The 19131-nt window shown below is 30.2% G+C and overlaps 3 protein-coding genes and 1 long non-coding RNA gene across 8 annotated transcripts in view; 3 read left to right on the top strand and 1 right to left on the bottom strand.

The window, feature by feature from the left end:
• Window positions 1-813: 813 nt before the first annotated feature.
• eIF4A (eukaryotic translation initiation factor 4A) lies at window positions 814-7578 on the top strand. Of its 2 annotated transcripts, none has more exons than XR_014924479.1 (8): window positions 814-899; window positions 2224-2341; window positions 3372-3519; window positions 3635-3744; window positions 3843-4118; window positions 4702-5153; window positions 5600-5835; window positions 6860-7578. XR_014924479.1 is itself a non-coding variant. In XM_029308467.2 (8 exons), exons 1-7 carry the CDS (start codon window positions 877-879, stop codon window positions 5742-5744), a joined length of 1272 nt encoding a protein of 423 aa, XP_029164300.1. In that variant the 5' UTR covers window positions 814-876; the 3' UTR covers window positions 5745-5793; window positions 6860-7578. The 2 variants fall into 2 exon arrangements, 1 of the variants encoding a protein (XP_029164300.1); XM_029308467.2 differs by having other exon boundaries at window positions 5600-5793.
• Window positions 7579-8158: 580 nt separating this feature from the next.
• LOC114934500 (18S rRNA (guanine-N(7))-methyltransferase) lies at window positions 8159-13887 on the top strand. Its single transcript, XM_085481504.1, has 6 exons — window positions 8159-8449; window positions 8576-8613; window positions 8692-8870; window positions 9036-9462; window positions 9597-9742; window positions 13749-13887. Exons 1-5 carry the CDS (start codon window positions 8411-8413, stop codon window positions 9739-9741), a joined length of 828 nt encoding a protein of 275 aa, XP_085337630.1. The 5' UTR covers window positions 8159-8410; the 3' UTR covers window position 9742; window positions 13749-13887.
• mRpL46 (mitochondrial ribosomal protein L46) lies at window positions 9881-11373 on the bottom strand. 4 transcript variants are annotated; one of them, XM_029308469.2, is made up of 4 exons: window positions 11216-11373; window positions 10680-11042; window positions 10325-10467; window positions 9881-10183 (listed from the first exon to the last, which is right to left on the bottom strand). In XM_029308469.2, exons 1-4 carry the CDS (start codon window positions 11271-11273, stop codon window positions 9911-9913), a joined length of 837 nt encoding a protein of 278 aa, XP_029164302.2. In that variant the 5' UTR covers window positions 11274-11373; the 3' UTR covers window positions 9881-9910. The 4 variants fall into 4 exon arrangements, with proteins under 4 accessions (XP_029164302.2, XP_029164303.2, XP_029164304.2 ...); XM_029308470.2 differs by having other exon boundaries at window positions 10680-11068; window positions 11216-11279; XM_029308471.2 differs by having other exon boundaries at window positions 10680-11068; window positions 11212-11267.
• Window positions 13888-15056: 1169 nt separating the features above from the next.
• The window catches only part of LOC146723641 (uncharacterized), a 124851-nt gene continuing 120776 nt past the window's right edge, over window positions 15057-19131 (top strand). Inside the window, exons 1-2 of the long non-coding RNA XR_014924478.1 lie at window positions 15057-16196; window positions 16389-16419. This is a non-coding gene — a long non-coding RNA (uncharacterized LOC146723641). The remainder of the gene's footprint in view (window positions 16197-16388; window positions 16420-19131) is intronic.

The following is a 19131-nucleotide window of genomic DNA, read 5'->3' as shown; positions in this document are numbered from 1 at the left end:
GTATTAGAACATCCATTGACACATTTATATATATTTTTGATAGACACATTTTTATAACTTTAATATATTTTAAACTACTTAAATAAATGTGTTAAAAATCTAAATATATTGTCAAATTTAATAATATAATTATAAATAAATAAACATGACCTAATAAAATAATAAAATCTTTGAAGTTAATTAAATTCAAATTCTTTATCTCATTATACAATAATAATCCATACTGAATTTAAATATGAATTTAAATATAAAGAATGTTTTTCTAAAAAAAACAAATAACTATAACAAATTATTATAAAAATATCCCAACTAGTAATAATTCTAATTATAAAAATTTCTCTCAAAAAACTAATTAAAATGAAAAATGTGCAGCACAAAATAAATATATTTAAAGAATCAAGGTAATAAATTCTCATTATACTTTTATTAAAAAATATTAGCCGTTTACGAGTTTGCTCATAATACAAATTAACTATAAAAAATAAAGCAGAAGAATACATAATCCATTTACGTATATAAGTGTCTCGCGACATACATTTTTCATATTTGCCGCCATAGAACTCCCACTACGGCGCGATGAATGTCGCGTCATTTCCGTCATGCGCGACGCCCGGTCGACGTGCGAGATGTAGCTTGGAAAAATCGTTGACGACGAAGGAAAAATCGTCAAATCAGCTTGCGAAGCGCGAAGCAATCGGCATCGCCGTTACAAAAGCGCGCGCGACAGGGTTGCGCGCGCACGCGTGGAAGGTGGCCGGTCGAAAATCCGGTCTCCGGCCGGAGAGCGAGCGCAGCGCCGCGTCGCGGCGGAAGTGGGACTACATCTCGTGACGCCATTCAGATTCTTCCTTTCTGTCGAACTCTTGTGAGTGGAACATGTCGCATACAGCAGAACGAAGGTAAGTCGAGGGGATTTTCAGCGTAATCGCCTACCGGTCGCGCGTTTTCGCCCGCTCGACGTCACCCGGGACGTCCACGTCGTCGCGGATTCTCGCGATCGCGAAATTGGCGCGCGCGCGGATTTAATATACGTCCGGGAAGGATAGTGTGCCGCGATCGAGGACGGTGTGCATGGGGCGCACGAGACTGACAACATGGCGTGCGCTCGTTTTTATCACATTGCCGACACTCGTCAGAGGATCGACCGCGGGGACGACGAGGGGAAGAGACCGGGCCTCGCGGTCGCCGCGGTCCCCGGGCTTCGCCGCTTAACCTTTCTTTGCCGCGGCCGAGGATCGCGCGAATTTCAGGCTCTCGGTGCAGGCATTCGTCCCTTTTCTCGCGACGTCTCGGCCCCGTTAGAGCGTGGGTGAAGGAGGCTCGGCCTCCTCGCGTCCGGCTCGTTCGACGACCACCACGTTTTTTCCTGTCCGCGAAAATTACGTAATGGTGCGTTCGCGGATTTTTTTCGCGCCGAAAATAAAAAAAAAAAATAGAAAAAAGATCAATCGCCGTTTTCCCGAGAATCCCGATCCTGTCGCGCTGACCCGTGCGCGATGTCGCTTTAAAACGCACGTTTTTCCCGTTTGCTCGCGCGAAGCAACACGTCTCCGCTCCTTGTCGACGCGTTTCCGCGCGAGCACGCGTGAGTCACTGTCAAAGCATTTCGTGGAATTTCATTCGCGTCATTTCACTGCCTCGTAGGGATGAATTCTTTTTACCGCGGCCGCGAGACCTTTATTTCTATTCTTTCCCCCTTATGTATTACCGCGTGCAAATGTAAAAATGGCCATCGTGAAATTTCGACAGATGCATATTTCAGCAGGATCGATTTAAAAAGTTCGGTTTTCAAGGTCACATGGATTTAAAGTGATTTGTCATTGTCATGATCGCCGTAATTGTGATATCAATTTTTCATCGATGCAAAATGCTAGATATATGTATCGATTTTTATTGCATTATTTGACAAGTTTTTGATCATACTCTCGCTTAGAGAATAAGAAAATAAGCTTCATACATATTTATCTATTTATCTGCTTGTTTTGTGATAGTTTTTCGAGATTATTTATATATATATTTTTTTTAAATAATATTGCGCAATAAATAAAAGAAAAGATAATTGAAATTCTATATATGTATATTATACAGATATGTTAAATATTTTTTGAAATTTAGCTTTGCAAAGGTTTAAAGATCCAATATCTATCTTTATAGCTAATATTATAAGATTCAATATATTTAATTTATAATTGAGATTTCTAATTAATATTTTATATATTTTAGAAATGATGATCAATGGCCAGGAGATTCAAAAAATGGTCCTAGCGAAAGTGAGCAACCTACATATGATGGACCACCAGGAATGGATCCTGATGGCATCATCGAGTCCAACTGGGATGTTGTGAGTACATTGTTTGTTATTTTATATTACAATATTTTAGATAACATTGTACTGCTTACATGTTTGATGAAAGAAGCAATATATTATTTCCTATTCAAACTTTGAGGATTTAGATTTATCAATAAACTCTGATGGTTTAGATTTATCAACTTTGATAATTTAGTTTTATATAGTTTCTGTACTTGAAAATGTTATACACACACACACACACACACATGTATGTATGTTTATTATATGACATCATTAGTAAAAATAATTTATTAGTTATTCAATATTTATCAAAATTTAAATACTCTTATCAATTTGATTGCACAAGTAAAAAAATTTCTAATAATGATAGCATTGCACTGTATTAATTCTATATTCAAATATGTTATACTATTTCATTTTATATTATTTTTAAAATAAAATTTCTGATGTATATCTAATACTATGTTTTAAAATCAATTTTAATAATTGTCGCTTTTCACTTACATCAAAGCTCACTGTTAAAGAAAGACAAAAGTTAGATTTATCTGAGTTTTGATGTAAATGGAAAGCAACTAATATTCGAGATAATTGAATATTCAAATAATAATAGCAATTATTTATCTTTTTATATATTTCAATGTATTTTGAAAATCTTAATCTTCCAAAAGTTTCTAGAATGTTTCAACAAATTTATTACATGTTATATATGAGTAAAACTATAATTGAGACAATCACATTTTATTAAAGAAACTTTTTAAAAATGTTATATTGACTTTTTTTATCAAATTAATTATACTAGTGCAACTTTCAGATTTTAAAGAATTTTAAAATAATTATTAAATAATTATTAAGTAATTTTTAAATAATTTTTCCAAAAATTTTTTCTATATATACTTGGTAAAAATTCTTATAAAATGGAATTTTTTTGGCATTTATACAATAATTATAGTTATAATTATATTTTATGAACTTTTATAAAGTTATTACATTATCATAACACTATGTATAATATATTAGAAATATTATAAGTTGCCGTAATATTATGCTTTAATTTAAACAGGTTGTGGAAAACTTCGATGAAATGAATTTGAAAGAAGAACTATTGCGTGGTATATATGCTTATGGCTTTGAAAAACCATCTGCGATCCAACAACGTGCCATCCTACCATGTATAAGGGGGCTCGACGTTATTGCTCAGGCTCAGTCTGGTAAGGAATTTTAGTGCAAAATAAAATAAATTAATAATTGAAAAAAATTAATATTTATGTGTAATTTTTATTGTACATTTTATACTAACAAATGTATATTTTTAATTGTTCACAGGTACTGGGAAAACTGCGACTTTCTCGATATCAATTCTTCAACAAATTGATACTAATATTAAAGAATGCCAGGCCTTGATCCTTGCACCAACCCGTGAGTTAGCTCAACAAGTAAGTATTTCATCAGATGAGATGATTGCTTCAACAAAAATATTACTTTTTATTACAACAAAATGTTAATATAATGTTTTCTTATCTTTGTTTTTCAGATCCAGAAGGTTGTTATCGCTCTAGGAGATTTCATGCACGCCGAGTGTCACGCATGCATTGGTGGTACCAATGTACGTGAGGATATGCGAAAATTGGATCAGGGTGTTCACGTGGTCGTCGGTACGCCCGGTAGAGTTTACGATATGATCAGTCGACGAGCTCTTCGGGCAAATAGCATCAAACTGTTCGTTCTGGATGAAGCTGATGAAATGCTTTCCCGAGGATTTAAGGATCAAATTCACGATGTATTCAAATTACTACCCAATGAAGTGCAGGTAAAGAGATATAAAATATTTTTGACCATTGTAGATTTTTAATTACAATTGCCATCTAATAGATAATTTTATTTTAATTATTAGAAAATATCTTTTTTGGACAAGTCCACAAATCATACAAGACGAAAAAGTTGCAGTATACCTTATAATAGTCGAGTTAACAAATATATTATAAAATACAGGTGCGTCGTAATAGTGTCATTTTTTGACAAATGTACACTATAGGTTTGACATACGCTGTTTACCATCAAATGTGTTCTTTTGTATGAAAATAATAGTGGCCTAAATGCAAACAGTTATTATGGCATAGCACTCCTAATAATAATCATAATGTCCTAAAAATCAATTAGTCACTCTTAATATCTCTGTAATAGCAGCAAAAATTTACGATTTACCTATTACAGCATGATGCCATCATATTGCACATATGTATAGTTATTTATATATAACATCTCAATATATGCGGTTTATTTCTTTCATCAAATGTATAAAATATTGATCATCACATTGTATCGATACATGGTTTCTTATGAAAGAGTTTAGTCTTTGTATTTCTAATGCAATTCTTAATTGTCTTTTCCAGGTTATATTATTGTCTGCAACAATGCCATCTGACGTATTGGATGTATCAAAATGCTTCATGCGAAATCCCATTCGTATTTTGGTTAAGAAAGAAGAATTAACATTAGAGGGTATTAAACAATTTTTCGTGTACGTCGAACGCGAGGACTGGAAACTAGAGACTCTTTGTGATCTGTATGACACATTGAGTATCACGCAGGCTGTTATTTTCTGCAATACACGGCGTAAAGTAGATTGGTTAACAGAGAGCATGCATAAACGTGACTTTACTGTTTCGGCTATGCATGGAGATATGGAACAGAAAGAGCGCGATCTTATCATGAGACAATTCCGAACTGGATCATCCAGAGTTTTGATTACTACCGATCTTCTGGCTCGCGGTATTGATGTACAACAAGTCTCGCTTGTCATTAACTATGATTTACCTTCCAATCGAGAGAATTACATCCATAGGTAAGTTTAATTAAATTAGTTTTTAATTTTATGATCTTTAAATTAATGTTTGTAACTTATTTTGTAAGCAGAAAATTAAAAACTTTTAATTATAGAAAAAAGTAGCAAGAACTTGAAAATAAAATATAAAGATATCTAAATATTATTTATTTATATTTATCTAAATTTTATATTTAGATATGTAATTTTTTAAAATTTAAAATAGTCATCAATCAATAATCAGCTGATTTCGAGAAGATCTAGTACTATATTCCAATTTTATTTTCTTAAATTCGATTTGCAAATACTTTTTACATAAAAAGATATAATTTATTGAGAACTTTTATATACTTTTATATTTTATATCCACACAATATCAGAATTTCATAATATTGCAAATGTAATTTTTGTTATATATTTGCAAATTTTATATATATAAAATTATATATTTTTCTTTATTTTTACAGAATCGGTCGTGGCGGTCGTTTTGGTCGTAAAGGTGTGGCTATTAACTTCGTGACAGAAGAAGATAAACGAACCTTGAAGGATATCGAGCAATTCTATAATACGCATATTGATGAAATGCCAATGAATGTCGCTGATTTGATCTAAGTCCGACTATTGGCTATAATCCATTATAATAAAAAAATAATAATAAAAAGTAAGTGACAGAAGCTCTCAGCTGATCGATCTCTCATGGTGTGTGAGTATATATTGAGTGAGTTGGTGAACTATATCGCTTATGTAAACGCGATCTAAACCAAAATATTCCAACGTTTTCATATTCATTTTGAATTATAATAGTAGATTACAGAAATAGTTATCTGTTGCGCTAGAGGAGTTAGTAGTACTACTATTATTATATTAGTGTAATTAGCACTACTGTTGCTATCGATATCGCTGCTGCTATTATTACTACTATTATTATCTCTATCGTTACCGCAATAGTAATATTACTATAAATATTATATTACTATCATTGGTATATTATTGATATATTATTGATACTGATTGCTATCAAGATTATTTTTTATTTTAATTTCTAACAATAATATAGTAATACTATATTACCATGATTAAAATATCACACCCTAGGGTGGAAATTAGAATTAAAATGCGAAAAATGCAGCACTATACAGTTGGATTATATTTTATCGCTATTATTGCAACAGGTTTTATATTACCCAGCATGCGTTCGTACTCTTATCCCATTGCAAGCCAAATGGTCATTGTAGAAATCTTGAAGTCTTATTTTTTAAGACTTCTTATCTCGTCTATTTTCCTCCAAGATATTTCTAACTGGGTGATTAAGTCTATTGTGTTTAATAGCTCATATTTGATGCTTCTATCACCGCGATTACAACTTGTTTGTCTAGGTAGAGGTTTAGTTGGATATTGGAGGGGATATTTTAATCACAAGCGTTGTCGAAGAAGACATATATTCAAATTTAGGCAACATAAATTTTTGTATATCTAAAATCCGAGGCATACACACACATACACACCTTATTCATATTAAATAAAGTATTTGATCTTTTAAGAGAGTGTAATCTTTGCTGTTATGATTTTTATTTTATCAAATTTTATTCAATTCTACAATGAAAATCTTGAATAAACTGTGTGCAAGTGAGATTTCCAAATTTCGAAAAGGACTCTGTGTTGGGAATAAGTTTTGTGGTTTATGTGCTGAAAAAGTTCTCACAGTTTTCTTTTATTTGTATTTGCAGGCAGTTTTGGACAGTCCAGATGAGGGCGACATATTTTTGGAAATAAAGACCAGATTTCCTGATTTAAAATCGAAGTTTTGTAAATCGATTACCTCTCTAAACTCCTTTCATAGAGCTTTTATAGGCTCTAGCAATATTTTTTCTTTTTTATACTTTTACATTCTTGTTGATAAAAGACAATGATCAACTCTTATATGGAAGATTTTTTTTACATTTGTCAATAAAATTCTTTGTAAACACTTATTATCGTGTAAACTTCCATGCACTTATCGATGCCAGATATTAAATTGAAATGTTACATTGTGAGAACTTTTGTATCGTGTCTTTACAAAAAATAATTAAAAATAATGCGATATCATACTCTATTGTCGTCATTAAACGTAAATTTGCAAAAAGTGTTAGTAATAGTTTTCGAAAATTTGAGCAAATAAAAGGAAATTGTATAAGCACTTAAGCACCTAGAAATCATTTTATAATCAATTTTTTGACTGTATTAACATTAACTTTATTTGCTCATGTATTTGGGATGCAGCTTACATTACTGCAAAATCCTCTCGAATTTCCGAAAACTAGTTATTAAAAATCTTGTAAATATTATATAAATGGACTTTGAAAGAATAGACTGCCGTGTGTCTATTGTGTATTTGTATATCATATAAATAATATTTATGGCTGAAATGAACCTTTAAACTGATACACAATAAAATGATGTCCTTTAATTATATTTGTATTATATCTATCATCAAGTGTGAATTTTATGCTTGAAGTATTTGTGTGTGTATAAAACTATATGTTATACTTGGAAACTGTGCAAGAAGATAAAGAAGTTCTTCAATGTTTGTTGATTGATTATTAAAACTCAAAACAGGGAAAAGAGATACTGTATAAGTTATTATTAAGAAAAAAATGGGTTAAAGTGCACGAACGCAGATACATTTTGATAGACATATTTTTCGTAATATATATATATATATATATAACATATATATAGATTTAAATTTATACAAATATTTATAGTATGTGTAATATGTGTATGTGTGGAGATGTGCAAAAATCTTGATGTATTTAAGTTATTTATATATACAGTAAGTATCTGATATATATATAATTTTTGACTTCGTAAATATATATATAACTACTGTACATAGTATAGAATAAAGTAATGACTCTCTTCTCTTTATGTTTCAAGGACTTTGTGCACCTGAAGTTATGTAAAGAATTGAAAAAAAGCACACCTTTTATTTTCTTAGAGCCTTTCTTTTTTTAGTTATGCATGACTTGTTTTATAAATTGATTCAACTTGATTTACTCCAATTCATATATGGAGCGCGTACAATTTGCGATATATCGACTTTGCGAATCGATATTGGAACATAAAGAAAGGACCAATCACAAGTGTCTAATTTACATGCAGTTACATGATTGGTTGGCAATATTAAGTTTTTCGGCATTTTTATTTAGGTTAGGTTTGTCTAACACGTGTGTTTATTAAAAATATTTTTATCGTAAACTATATATTGGAGGAAATAAACATAAAATAAATTTGACATTATGTCTAAGCGTCCAGAACTTATGGCACCACCTGAGGTGGTAAGTTGTAAATATTAATTTATTAATACTTGTGTATGTTCTCTTTGATTAAATATAATTACCAATAATAATTATGTTGATGAGTCTATTCAAAAATTAATTACATATTTTTTCTTTACATGTTAGTATTATAATGAAACAGAAGCAAAGAAGTATACACAAAGGTATGTTATTATATAAAATTTGTATTACATATATCTATTGTACATTATTTCTACAAATATAAAATCTGTACATTTCAGCTCCCGTATGATAGATATCCAAGTACAAATGTGTGAACGTGCTATAGAACTTCTTGTTTTACCTGAAGATCAATGCTGTTTACTTTTGGATATTGGTTGCGGATCAGGTCTTAGTGGTAGCGTATTGGAAGATCAGGGACACTTATGGATTGGTGTTGATATCTCTTCATCTATGCTTGGTAAATATTTTTCATTATTATGCAATATAGTTATCCTTTACAAACTTAGTTCATTAACGTTTTTTATATTTACTATTTTACTACTTCTATCAATTATTTTTTTAAGTTATGTTTTTAGTTTCTTTGTATAATGTAAAGGTATATAATTGATGTGTTATTTTGCAGAGGTAGCTAAAGATAGAGAAACGAATGGCGATTTGATCCTAGGAGATATGGGTCAAGGATTGCCATTTAAGGCTGGTGCATTTGACGGTGCTGTCAGTATTTCTGCATTGCAGTGGTTATGCTATGCAAATAAGGCTTCGCACAATCCTACAAAGCGTTTGTATCGTTTCTTTTCGACGTTATATGCATGTCTGTCAAGAAGCGCCAGAGCAGTATTACAGTTCTATCCAGAGAACAGTGAACAAGTTGAATTAATTACTGCACAAGCTACAAAAGCTGGCTTTTTTGGTGGTGTGGTTGTCGATTACCCAAATAGTACAAAAGCGAAGAAAATGTTCTTAGTTTTAATGACTGGAGGAGCTGTTCCACTTCCAAAAGCACTAGGTACAGAGACTGAAGATAGACAAACCGTCGCTAACTCGAAAAGGTTCGATTTTTACATTTTTGTCATCTGTTAACTTGTAATTTGCAATTTAAGCTGCATTAATTGTATGCTTCTTTTTATCTATTTTATCTTACAATATATAAAATATTGATAATCGTATTAATTTTGTATTACAGGGAATATATTAAAAATGCCAGAGGTAAACCATTGAAGAAAAGTAGAGACTGGATAATAGAAAAAAAAGAAAGGAGGCGACGACAAGGAAACGAAGTGAGAGTTAATACTAAATATACTGGACGAAAAAGATCTGGACGATTTTAAGGTATACTAAAATATAAAGTATTTTTAAAATAATTTCTCTTCGTAGTTAATTATAAATAATAAAGTTTATAAAAACTAACTGATATTTGTTTCTGAATCAATCCAAGTTGGTAATAAGGAAAGTCAAAATAAACGAGCGTGCTTTAATTTAATTTTATTATATTATTATTTAAGTAAACAACATAAATTGTGAGATACTTTTTTGCATTCCAAGGGGTAAAACTTTTTTGAATTCTGTATCATCTAACCATTGATATTTTACATTACTAACAACATTTCCATCTATATATTTTGCTAAAAAATAAAATATTTTAGCACCATAAATTCCTTGCTCATTAAATTTCTTGGGATATTTGTATTTATAAAATCCAATAGGTGCATTGCCATAAAACTTGGCTTTTATTTCTGTACCACATATATCTTGTAATACTCTTTCTGCAGTCTGCAAAAAAATAAGTTATCAAATGATATCAAACTTTTTTATCTTTGGCAATTTTATTGTATGTATGTATGTATCTATGAATGTATCTATTTGTGTGTGTGTGTGTATACAATTAATTACAGAGAAAAATTATAAACATACTTGTCTCATGGTCTCTCCTTCCTTTCGAATACCTTGAGGAGGTATCCAATAATATGTATTACCCACTTTTTGTTGTATTAATAAAAGTAGATTTTTGTCCAATTTCCATTTTAAAGTTGATGTTATATTTTGTTCATCAAATTCTAAAAACAGATATAAATTATTTGCTATAATAAAAATAATGATATAAATTTTATAACATATATACAATTTTCTTATAATTTTACAAATATGTGCAGAAATCTTCTCTCTTTCTCATATATTATACAGATCATTTTAATATGTGAACAAATATTTTTTTATTATATCAAATTTTGTCTTGTATTTCATTATAGAAAAAATATTAGCAACATACTTGTAATTATTGGCGCAAATGTAAAATTATTCAATTCTTCTTGACTACTATCTTCAAAGTCCTGTGCAGTTTGTATTAAAATGTCTCTCTTTTCTACATCTTCACTTGAATTTTTTAGCTTTTCCTCTTTCTCCACTCTTAATTCATGATCACTTTTGAAACTATTCTCATATTCAATCCTCTTTAATAAATTATAAAATTTTTGTTCCATGTCTTGCATCGGTTGTACTATTACTGGATGACGTTCTAAGCAAACAGCACTGTATAAATCCCATTTTTTTGTGGTGGTGCTACTACTAAATGCTTGACTATCCTGACATTGAATCACTTTAGGATATACCATGGCAGCTTTTTTCAATGTACCTGTACAAAATGTTTATGATTTTTCTCTGTGTGATAGAAACATACATACAGATAATTATTTCATAGTTTAAATAGATCAATAATTAAAGTATAGAATTAGACATTACTTTTTTACATAAATATTTTACAGTAATATTTAAATAGAAAAGAAAGAAATAATTATATTTACCTACCCGATAAAATCTGACATGATTTACATGATGCAGATAATCCCGCAATTTGTTTAAACATTTCAGAAACCGGTTAGAATCTATATAATAATATACTATATAACCATAAAACCATAACCCATTACATCAAGAAAGGACTTCAGAGTTGCGTTCGGAAATCTGCCTGTCAAAGCGCAAATTTTGATTGACCAATCGGAGACCGAGAATCCCTTTGTTCTGATTGGTCAATCGAGTGCTTCTCCCTAGATGAATATATTTCCGAACACAATCTAGAATGCTGCTCTCTGGTGCAACTTCGCATTGTTCACGAACAATATTTGCGCGCTTGTCGTTCGTCGCCGGTCCGCGAAAGCACAGATTAATAGACAGATCGCCAAAGGCCTGCCTAAAGAAGAGACCGCCATCTTCGTGCGATAGACTTTGCCCCTTACCGACACACTTTGCCCCTGGTTCGAGTCCGTGCTAAATTTCGTAGATTTGAACCAAAAGACTTTGCCCCTGGTTCGAGTCCGTGCTAAATTTCGTAGACTCGACCAAAAGACTTTGCCCCTGGTGCAAGTCCAGGCTAAATTTGTTTGACATTACCAACAGACTTTGCCCCTGGTGCGAATCCAGGCTAATTGATCATGAGACCAATTTGAGAGATTTGGCCCCCGTTGTGTGTGTGTGAGAGAGAGAGAGAGAGAGAGAGAGAGAGAGAGAGAGAGAATATTTTACATATGCATATATATATATATAAAATTTATTAAATATAAAAAATATATTTTTTACACATAAAATGTTTTTTTATTGAAATAATCACGATTTTAAATGTGATTTAACACAGTGTTCAAAAATTTTTTAATTAAATTTTTTAATTAAATTTTATTAAAGAAAATTACTTGAAATTTTTTACATTAAGAATTTAAAGGCTCCTTATTCTCTTGTAGAAATTTATCACTACGCCAATTAATCACTTATTTCGAGTATTTAAAATACTATAATATACAGTAATTTAAGTATTCGAAATAAAAGTGATTAATTACTCGAATAAGTGATAAATTGGCGTTACTAGTAATAAATTTCTATAAGGGTTGAAATAAAGTATAAGAGATAAATAGGCTATATGTGAGCCGTATGCGAAATGTGAGATGTAAGACGCATATTAAAATTTAATTTTTCGATATAACTTTCAAAAATGTACACGAGGTACAAAAAATTAGCTTGGACATTTGTAAGACTTAAAATTGGGATTAATTCTCAATTCTATTAATTAAATTTCGATATAACACACCTTACATCCGCGCACGGCTCACATATAGCCCATTTATTAGTGCAATTTTTAAGTTCCTTATTTTTCAAAGTTCACCTTTTTACATTATCAAATATTTTTGGTACGTTTTCAAGAATTTTATATTTTTACTTACCGCAGTTTCTTATCCAAATGTAAAATCTTTTATCGCAGTCTATAAAAAATTGAAACAATTTACAATTTTATGATATAATATTATTATTATTACAATTTCTATATATATGCACATCTGTCAAATATCGTGATTTATTTCACATTATTATTATCTATTTTAATAAAAAAAAAAAAAAAAAAACACTTGCAACAATCAAAAATAAACCGCCTGCCGCGAACGGAAAATGCCAAGAAAGCACGCAATTTCCGCGAATCTCGTAATTTTTTTGAAAAATCAACAATTTCAACGAAATTGTAAATTCTTCATATCATTGCACAAGTATAATTCACAATAATAATTTTCAGTAACTACGATAAAAAATCGTATACTGAAAACCGCAAACGAAAGTGCAATGGGAGTAAGAGTAAAGTCTGTGATAAAATTAATTGGCAATAGAAAATTAATAATTTTCAAATAGAAAAATTTTGAAATTACCGAGGATTTACAAATAATAAAGTAAAAATATTAAATAATTTATGTTTTCGAATTTTGCTCGCGGAGAGGATCTTTAAAACAAGATTTTTAGAAGAGAGGACCTTTAAAATATAAACAGGCAAAAACGTTGGAAAAATTAAAGCGCGCGTTTAAACAGATAAACGCAATGAAATAGATACGCAATTGTTTTTACTTATCGCTGTAAGCTCACAAGCTTCTGACGTGCTATACACTTTTATATAATATATACAGGGTGTCCGGTAACTAACGGACCAATGATTAAGGGCGGATTCTCTGGCCAATTTGGAGACGATTTTTCCTTAGCAAAAATGTAGAGAAGTCAATAATTTTCGAGTTATAAGCGATTGAAAAAAATAGATTTTTTGAAAACTAAACGTTTTGGAGTTAAAAGTCTAACATAATTACATTCTTCAGTTAATTTCAGGTAGAGTTTACTATAATAAAATTTTAATTTAAGGCTTAGTTATAAAGATATATAATGACAAAGATTGGAAAGTTGTAAAAAATGATGACCTTTTTCGACATTTTCGCTGAAGAAAAATCGTTCCCAAATTGACCAAAGAATCCATTTGTAATCATTGGTCTGTTAGTTACCGGACACCCTGTATATTGGACACGAGTTTCGTTTGTTTCAGATTCTCGAGAGTTGAAGTAGGAACATACGAGTATCATATATCGTTTGTGACTTGCCGAATGAAAGCAAGAGAGCGAACGAGATGATGAGCTTAATAGCTCATAATGTTATAAATAAATAAATAAAAAATTATAACCTGACCTACTAGTTATTGAATCTTTTTTTAATAAAATGTTTCATTATTATTATCATCTAAGTCTAAGTCGTTTAATTACTTTTTAGTTTTTTAATAATTAATTTAATTTATTCTAGTCATTTTTATATGAGAAAAATAATATCACGTATACGTTTTATAATGAATTAATATATTTCGGGAACCGAATTATATATTCTTAATAATATAAATGTGTTCAAAAATTATATTTGACTTTTAATTTTAATTATTTTTTAGCAAAGAGTTCCGAAATCTCTTACACACATAATGGGGATTTTTTTCATCCATATAATTCGCAATTAAGTATATATGTTAATTATTAATTTTAATAAAATAAAAATTAAAATTAAAGGTCAAATATAATTTTTAAACACAAATATATTAAATTAATTATAAAACGTATACCCATGATAGTATTTTTCTCGTACAAAAATAATTAGAGTAAATTAAATTAATCATAAAAGATTAAAAATTAATTAAAGAATTTAAACTTATATTTTATATAATAATAATAAAACATTTTATTACGTCAAACCGTCGTGAAATAATTAAATAAAATTTGCTAGTTACGTCAAAGTCAAGTTTTCTAAGCTTATAAAACATTTTATTAAAAAATAGATTCAATAAATATAAGTGCATGTTATATATATACTTATATTTATTGAATCTGTTTTTTTTTATAAAATGTTTTATTATTATCATATATAATATAAATTATTTAATTATTTTTTTATTTTTTTATGAGTAATTTAATTTATTCTAGTTATTTTTGTACGAGAAAAATACTATTACGGGTATACGTTTTATAACGAATTAAATATATTTATGTTCAAAAATTATATTTGACCTTTAATTTTAATTTTGTATTTTATTGAAATTAATAATTAACATATATACTTAATTGCGAATTATATGGATGAACAAAATCCCTATTATGTGTGTAAGAGATTTCGGAACTCTTTGCTAAAATAATTAAAATTAAAAGTCAAATATAATTTTTGAACACTTTTATATTATTAAAAATATATAATTCGACTCTCGAAATATATTAATTCATTATAAAACGTATACGTATTAGTATTTTTCACATATTAAAATGATTAGAATAAATTAAATTAATTATTACAAAACTAAAAATTAATTAAACGACTTAGACTTAGATGATAATAATAATGAAACATTTATTAAAAAATAATTATAATAGGTCAGGTTAATATTTTATTTATTTATAACATCATAAAATTCTGTCCTTTCCGAAATACGCGAACGCTACGAAAAGATAAATTTCGTACATGCCGCCGGACGAGTTCATGAGCATGAGACGCTCTTATCTTGGGAACGTATTAATAGTTACTGCATTGACCACTACTACGATATGGCGCTGAAATCAGTGAGAAATGCTGGTCTCTCCTTCATCCAGACCTTTGGCGATCTGTCTATTAATCTGTGGTGAAAGTAAGTCTGTATATTAATTAGTATATATTAATTAGTATCTTTACGTCGTTAATTATCATATATATCTGATCGCGTCGCGTGTACAGACATCGTGAATTCGTGATCGCGATCGCAAATGCGAAATTGATCTCGTCCGCGAGTCTCGCTCCTAACCACTCGTTCTCCCGCAAGCACGTTGTCACGTGACGCGTGACGTCACAGCTCCGACTCGAGTCCCGCCAAAAGTTCGCGCGCGCGAGTTTACGAGGGCGGATCGCGAGAATTACTGGGCGCTTTCGACGCGAAAATTTCCAGAGTGTTTCGACGTTGTCGAGCGGATACTAAGCGGGCGATTGCGCGTTTCCGGTCGTATTTCCGCATTATCGTGTCGAAGTATCGGTACGCGACGAATTTAGTTCGTAATTTTCGTAAAAATCGCAGGTCGACCACGACTACGGTCGCGCCGCCATAATGATATTGTTGCCCTCTCAAAATTTCTCGTGAATCGTCGTGTCGAAAATATTTAGTAAAGAGCGAGAAGTGTGTAGTGACCAATTCGGGAGTATCGGCGATTTCCGAGTGCGTCGCGGGGAAGTCGTCTTCGTCGTTCGATGAGGCCCTTCGATAGGCCTTGAATAAAGCGGCGACGCGAAAACGGAGCATCGGTCGTGCGCGAATATGCTCTCGCGATTCTCGCGTTTTGTCAAAACACGTCGAAAATGTGATAGCTAAAATCCGAGCGTCGCCGCGCGTCGCGAACGAAAAGAAGTAACGCGAGTGCAAAGTGCAAGTGTTTCGAAGCTTCTACGAGAGGAGGAGGAGGTCCAGGGCGGCATCGGGCAAGGGCAGAACAACTACATGGTAATTTATTTATTATTTATTATTACTATTTCTAACCATTAAATTCAATGTAAATAATATTTTTATTTTTGGTAATATTAATTATTTTAAATTTCACTATACTATTATATATATTATATATATACACTTTTATACTATACTATTATAGTATATTATTATAATTTATTATAACTTTTATGTATTTTTTTACAGTTTACAACTTGGTTTACGGTGCTACGCATCGGTGAGTCTCTTATCAATTTTTATTTAAATTTTGGGTAATAATTTTGCCGAAATTTTGCAACATTGTGTATTTTTGTGCGTGTAACTTTTCTCTATATACTTTTGAAAGCAACAATTTTAATTTACAGATTCGTGTTTTATGCACAAAAATGCATAATATTGTAAAATTTTAGCAAAATTGGAGAAGACGGAGCTCTCCTTCAATATTATCATTTTATATATATATATATATATATATATATATATATATATATATGTATGTATATAACAATAAATTGGCAAATGTATAATTTCTAAAAAGCAAGAGAAAAGTACTTTATCGAAACTAGAACAGATGATAAAAGAAATATAGTTACCTATGTATTTATTTATTAAAATAATTGTAAATTATAGATTTATATGAAGAATAATGAGGAATAATAATTAATTAAAATTTTAAGTATTTATTATATTAATTGTGAAAATTTGATAAAATTAAAAATATTAGAAATTTTTAATAGTTTTGTTCCAATTAATATGATACAATTAAATATATATTCTATATACTGAAAATATAATTTTCTATTCATATATTTTGTTATCAAATATTTAATAATCACCTATGTCGGCTATGTAGTTTTCTTTAATCGATAAATTATCCAAGGATAATACATTTTATTTTATCATAAGAGAAGTATTTATCACAACAGGTTCAACTGTAAAGTATCCAGTAAGGATATCAAGATTTTTAAATGTATCGATAGATAACTCTTCTCTTCCCTAAAATGTTTTTATCGACGTACAATGTGTTCTATAATCGTCTTTTATGCAATATTATGGTGAGATGGCACTAGTTGTCTATAATAATAATTTTGTATTTTAATTTGTGTAATTTAATCATAAACTTTTTTATGAGTTAAACAATATCTGTCACACATACATGTTAAAACTCTATATATTACAATATATATTATACATACATACATTTCTCTAATCACTTTTGTGAAAAATTTCAATTATACATTAAATAAAGTGATTATATTTTAATATTGCTATTATATCACTTTAATGTTATGTTATTATTATGAAGATAATTATTATATATATAATTATGCAACAATGTTGCAATTTAATATAAAAGTTGAGTATTTTACAAAGAGTATTATATATATAAATATACATACATAAATACATATATAAATATACATATATAAATTTATGTACATACATACACATATGTATACATATATGTATGGTATATGTGAGAATTTGAGAGATATCAAATATTTTTAAAAGAATTGATTCTCTTTCATTATAATCTCTCTGTAAAATACTCAACTTTTATATTAAGTTAAATTTGCAATATTGTTGCAAAATTATATAATAATAATTATTATCATAATAATGGCACAACATTAAAAGCGGTAAAACAATATTAAAATATTTACTTTATCTCATGTATAATTAAAATCTTTTACAAAAGTGATTAGAGAAATATATTGTATCGTTGAAATTTAAAATAAATGCAATTAAAATTATTCTGTACAATTTATAGAATTTATATAGTGTTTAAACATCTCGGGCAAAACTCGACAATAATTTTATAATTTCGGAGTCTGTTTATAGTCTGCGGTATATAATCTGGTTATCAATATATAAGTAAATTAGAACTCGATTTTTTTTTTACACAAAGAATAATAATAATTTCGGACTTAGCTGGCTGAAAATATTTAGATAGTTTATAGTTTCGTTATTATTCGTTGTTCGAATTCGCACGTCCGAATTTTAGCGATGATATATATGAATCAGGAGAATAATAAAAGAGAAGAATTTATACGAAAAAAATCAAATGAAATTAATAGGGATAACAACGCGCCGCGTCTGGTTCTTTGAACTCCGATCATTTCTCATTTTTATTTGTTGTTCGAATTTTAGTGGTGATATATATATATATGAATCAGAAGAATAATAAAAGAGAAGGATTTATACGAAAAAATGAAATTAATATATAGGGATAACAACGCAACGCGTCTGGTTCTTTAAACTCCGATCATTTTTCTTTCATTTTTCATTTTTATTCGTTGTTTGAATTCACACTTCCGAATTTTAGCGATGATATATATATATATGAATCAGAAGAATAATAAAAGAGAAGGATTTATACTTTTATACGAAAAAAATCAGATGAAATTAAGGGATAACAACGGAACGCGTCCGGCTCTTTGAACTCCGATCATTTTTCTAATGCAACGAAGTAAAACGCGGGGCGAGGGAAACTCTGAACAGGTGAATGAGTACGAGAGGGCACGAATGATGAACGTCGGGGGTGTAGGAAACCGATAGAGGATACGGGCGTCGGATGGCGTTGGATCTCTTGACGGGTGCATCGATGTCCACTGGCTCCCAAGGGAAATCCACTTCATGATGGGAATCCCATTATTTCCCGAACGATATAAAAGTAGGTAGTCCAGTCGTCCACGTGCTGTCCAGTTGAGGCTATTCCGATGGCCGTCCTCTATCCTCCCACGCCACATTGAGGCTTTCTTTCTTTTTCTCCGGGTCTCTCTTCCTTCTCTTTTTTGTTGTCTGCCACCATCTTCTCTCTCTCTCTCTTTCTCCCATCTCTTTCTTTGTCACTCTTTCTCTCTTTCTTTCCTCTTACACCGTTACTATCATTGTCTCCTCTCGTTCGCTCTTACATCTCACTGTTCTCCATCCATTCGCAATCCATTTG

Source organism: Nylanderia fulva, unplaced genomic scaffold (assembly GCF_048542155.1).
Source record: "Nylanderia fulva isolate GAGA-0341 unplaced genomic scaffold, ASM4854215v1 Scaffold18, whole genome shotgun sequence".
Lineage (NCBI taxonomy): Eukaryota > Metazoa > Arthropoda > Insecta > Hymenoptera > Formicidae > Nylanderia > Nylanderia fulva.
This window is presented reverse-complemented; position numbering and strand designations above follow the sequence as displayed.

Bases quoted from the DNA above. Each gene is read 5' to 3' on its own strand.
- eIF4A (XM_029308467.2), top strand. From the start codon at position 877: ATGTCGCATACAGCAGAACGAAG. The intron at 3,745-3,842 runs GTAAGTATTTCA...TTTGTTTTTCAG, and splicing joins CCCGTGAGTTAGCTCAACAA to ATCCAGAAGGTTGTTATCGC. The intron at 4,119-4,701 runs GTAAAGAGATAT...TGTCTTTTCCAG, and splicing joins TACTACCCAATGAAGTGCAG to GTTATATTATTGTCTGCAAC.
- LOC114934500 (XM_085481504.1), top strand. From the start codon at position 8,411: ATGTCTAAGCGTCCAGAACTTATGGCACCACCTGAGGTG. The intron at 8,871-9,035 runs GTAAATATTTTT...GTTATTTTGCAG, and splicing joins TATCTCTTCATCTATGCTTG to AGGTAGCTAAAGATAGAGAA. The intron at 9,463-9,596 runs GTTCGATTTTTA...TTTGTATTACAG, and splicing joins ACCGTCGCTAACTCGAAAAG to GGAATATATTAAAAATGCCA.
- mRpL46 (XM_029308469.2), bottom strand. From the start codon at position 11,273: ATGTTTAAACAAATTGCGGGATTATCTGCATCATGTAAATCATGTCAG. The intron at 11,043-11,215 runs GTAGGTAAATAT...CATTTTGTACAG, and splicing joins ATCATGTCAGATTTTATCGG to GTACATTGAAAAAAGCTGCC. The intron at 10,184-10,324 runs GTATGTTTATAA...ATTTTTTTGCAG, and splicing joins AAGGAGAGACCATGAGACAA to ACTGCAGAAAGAGTATTACA.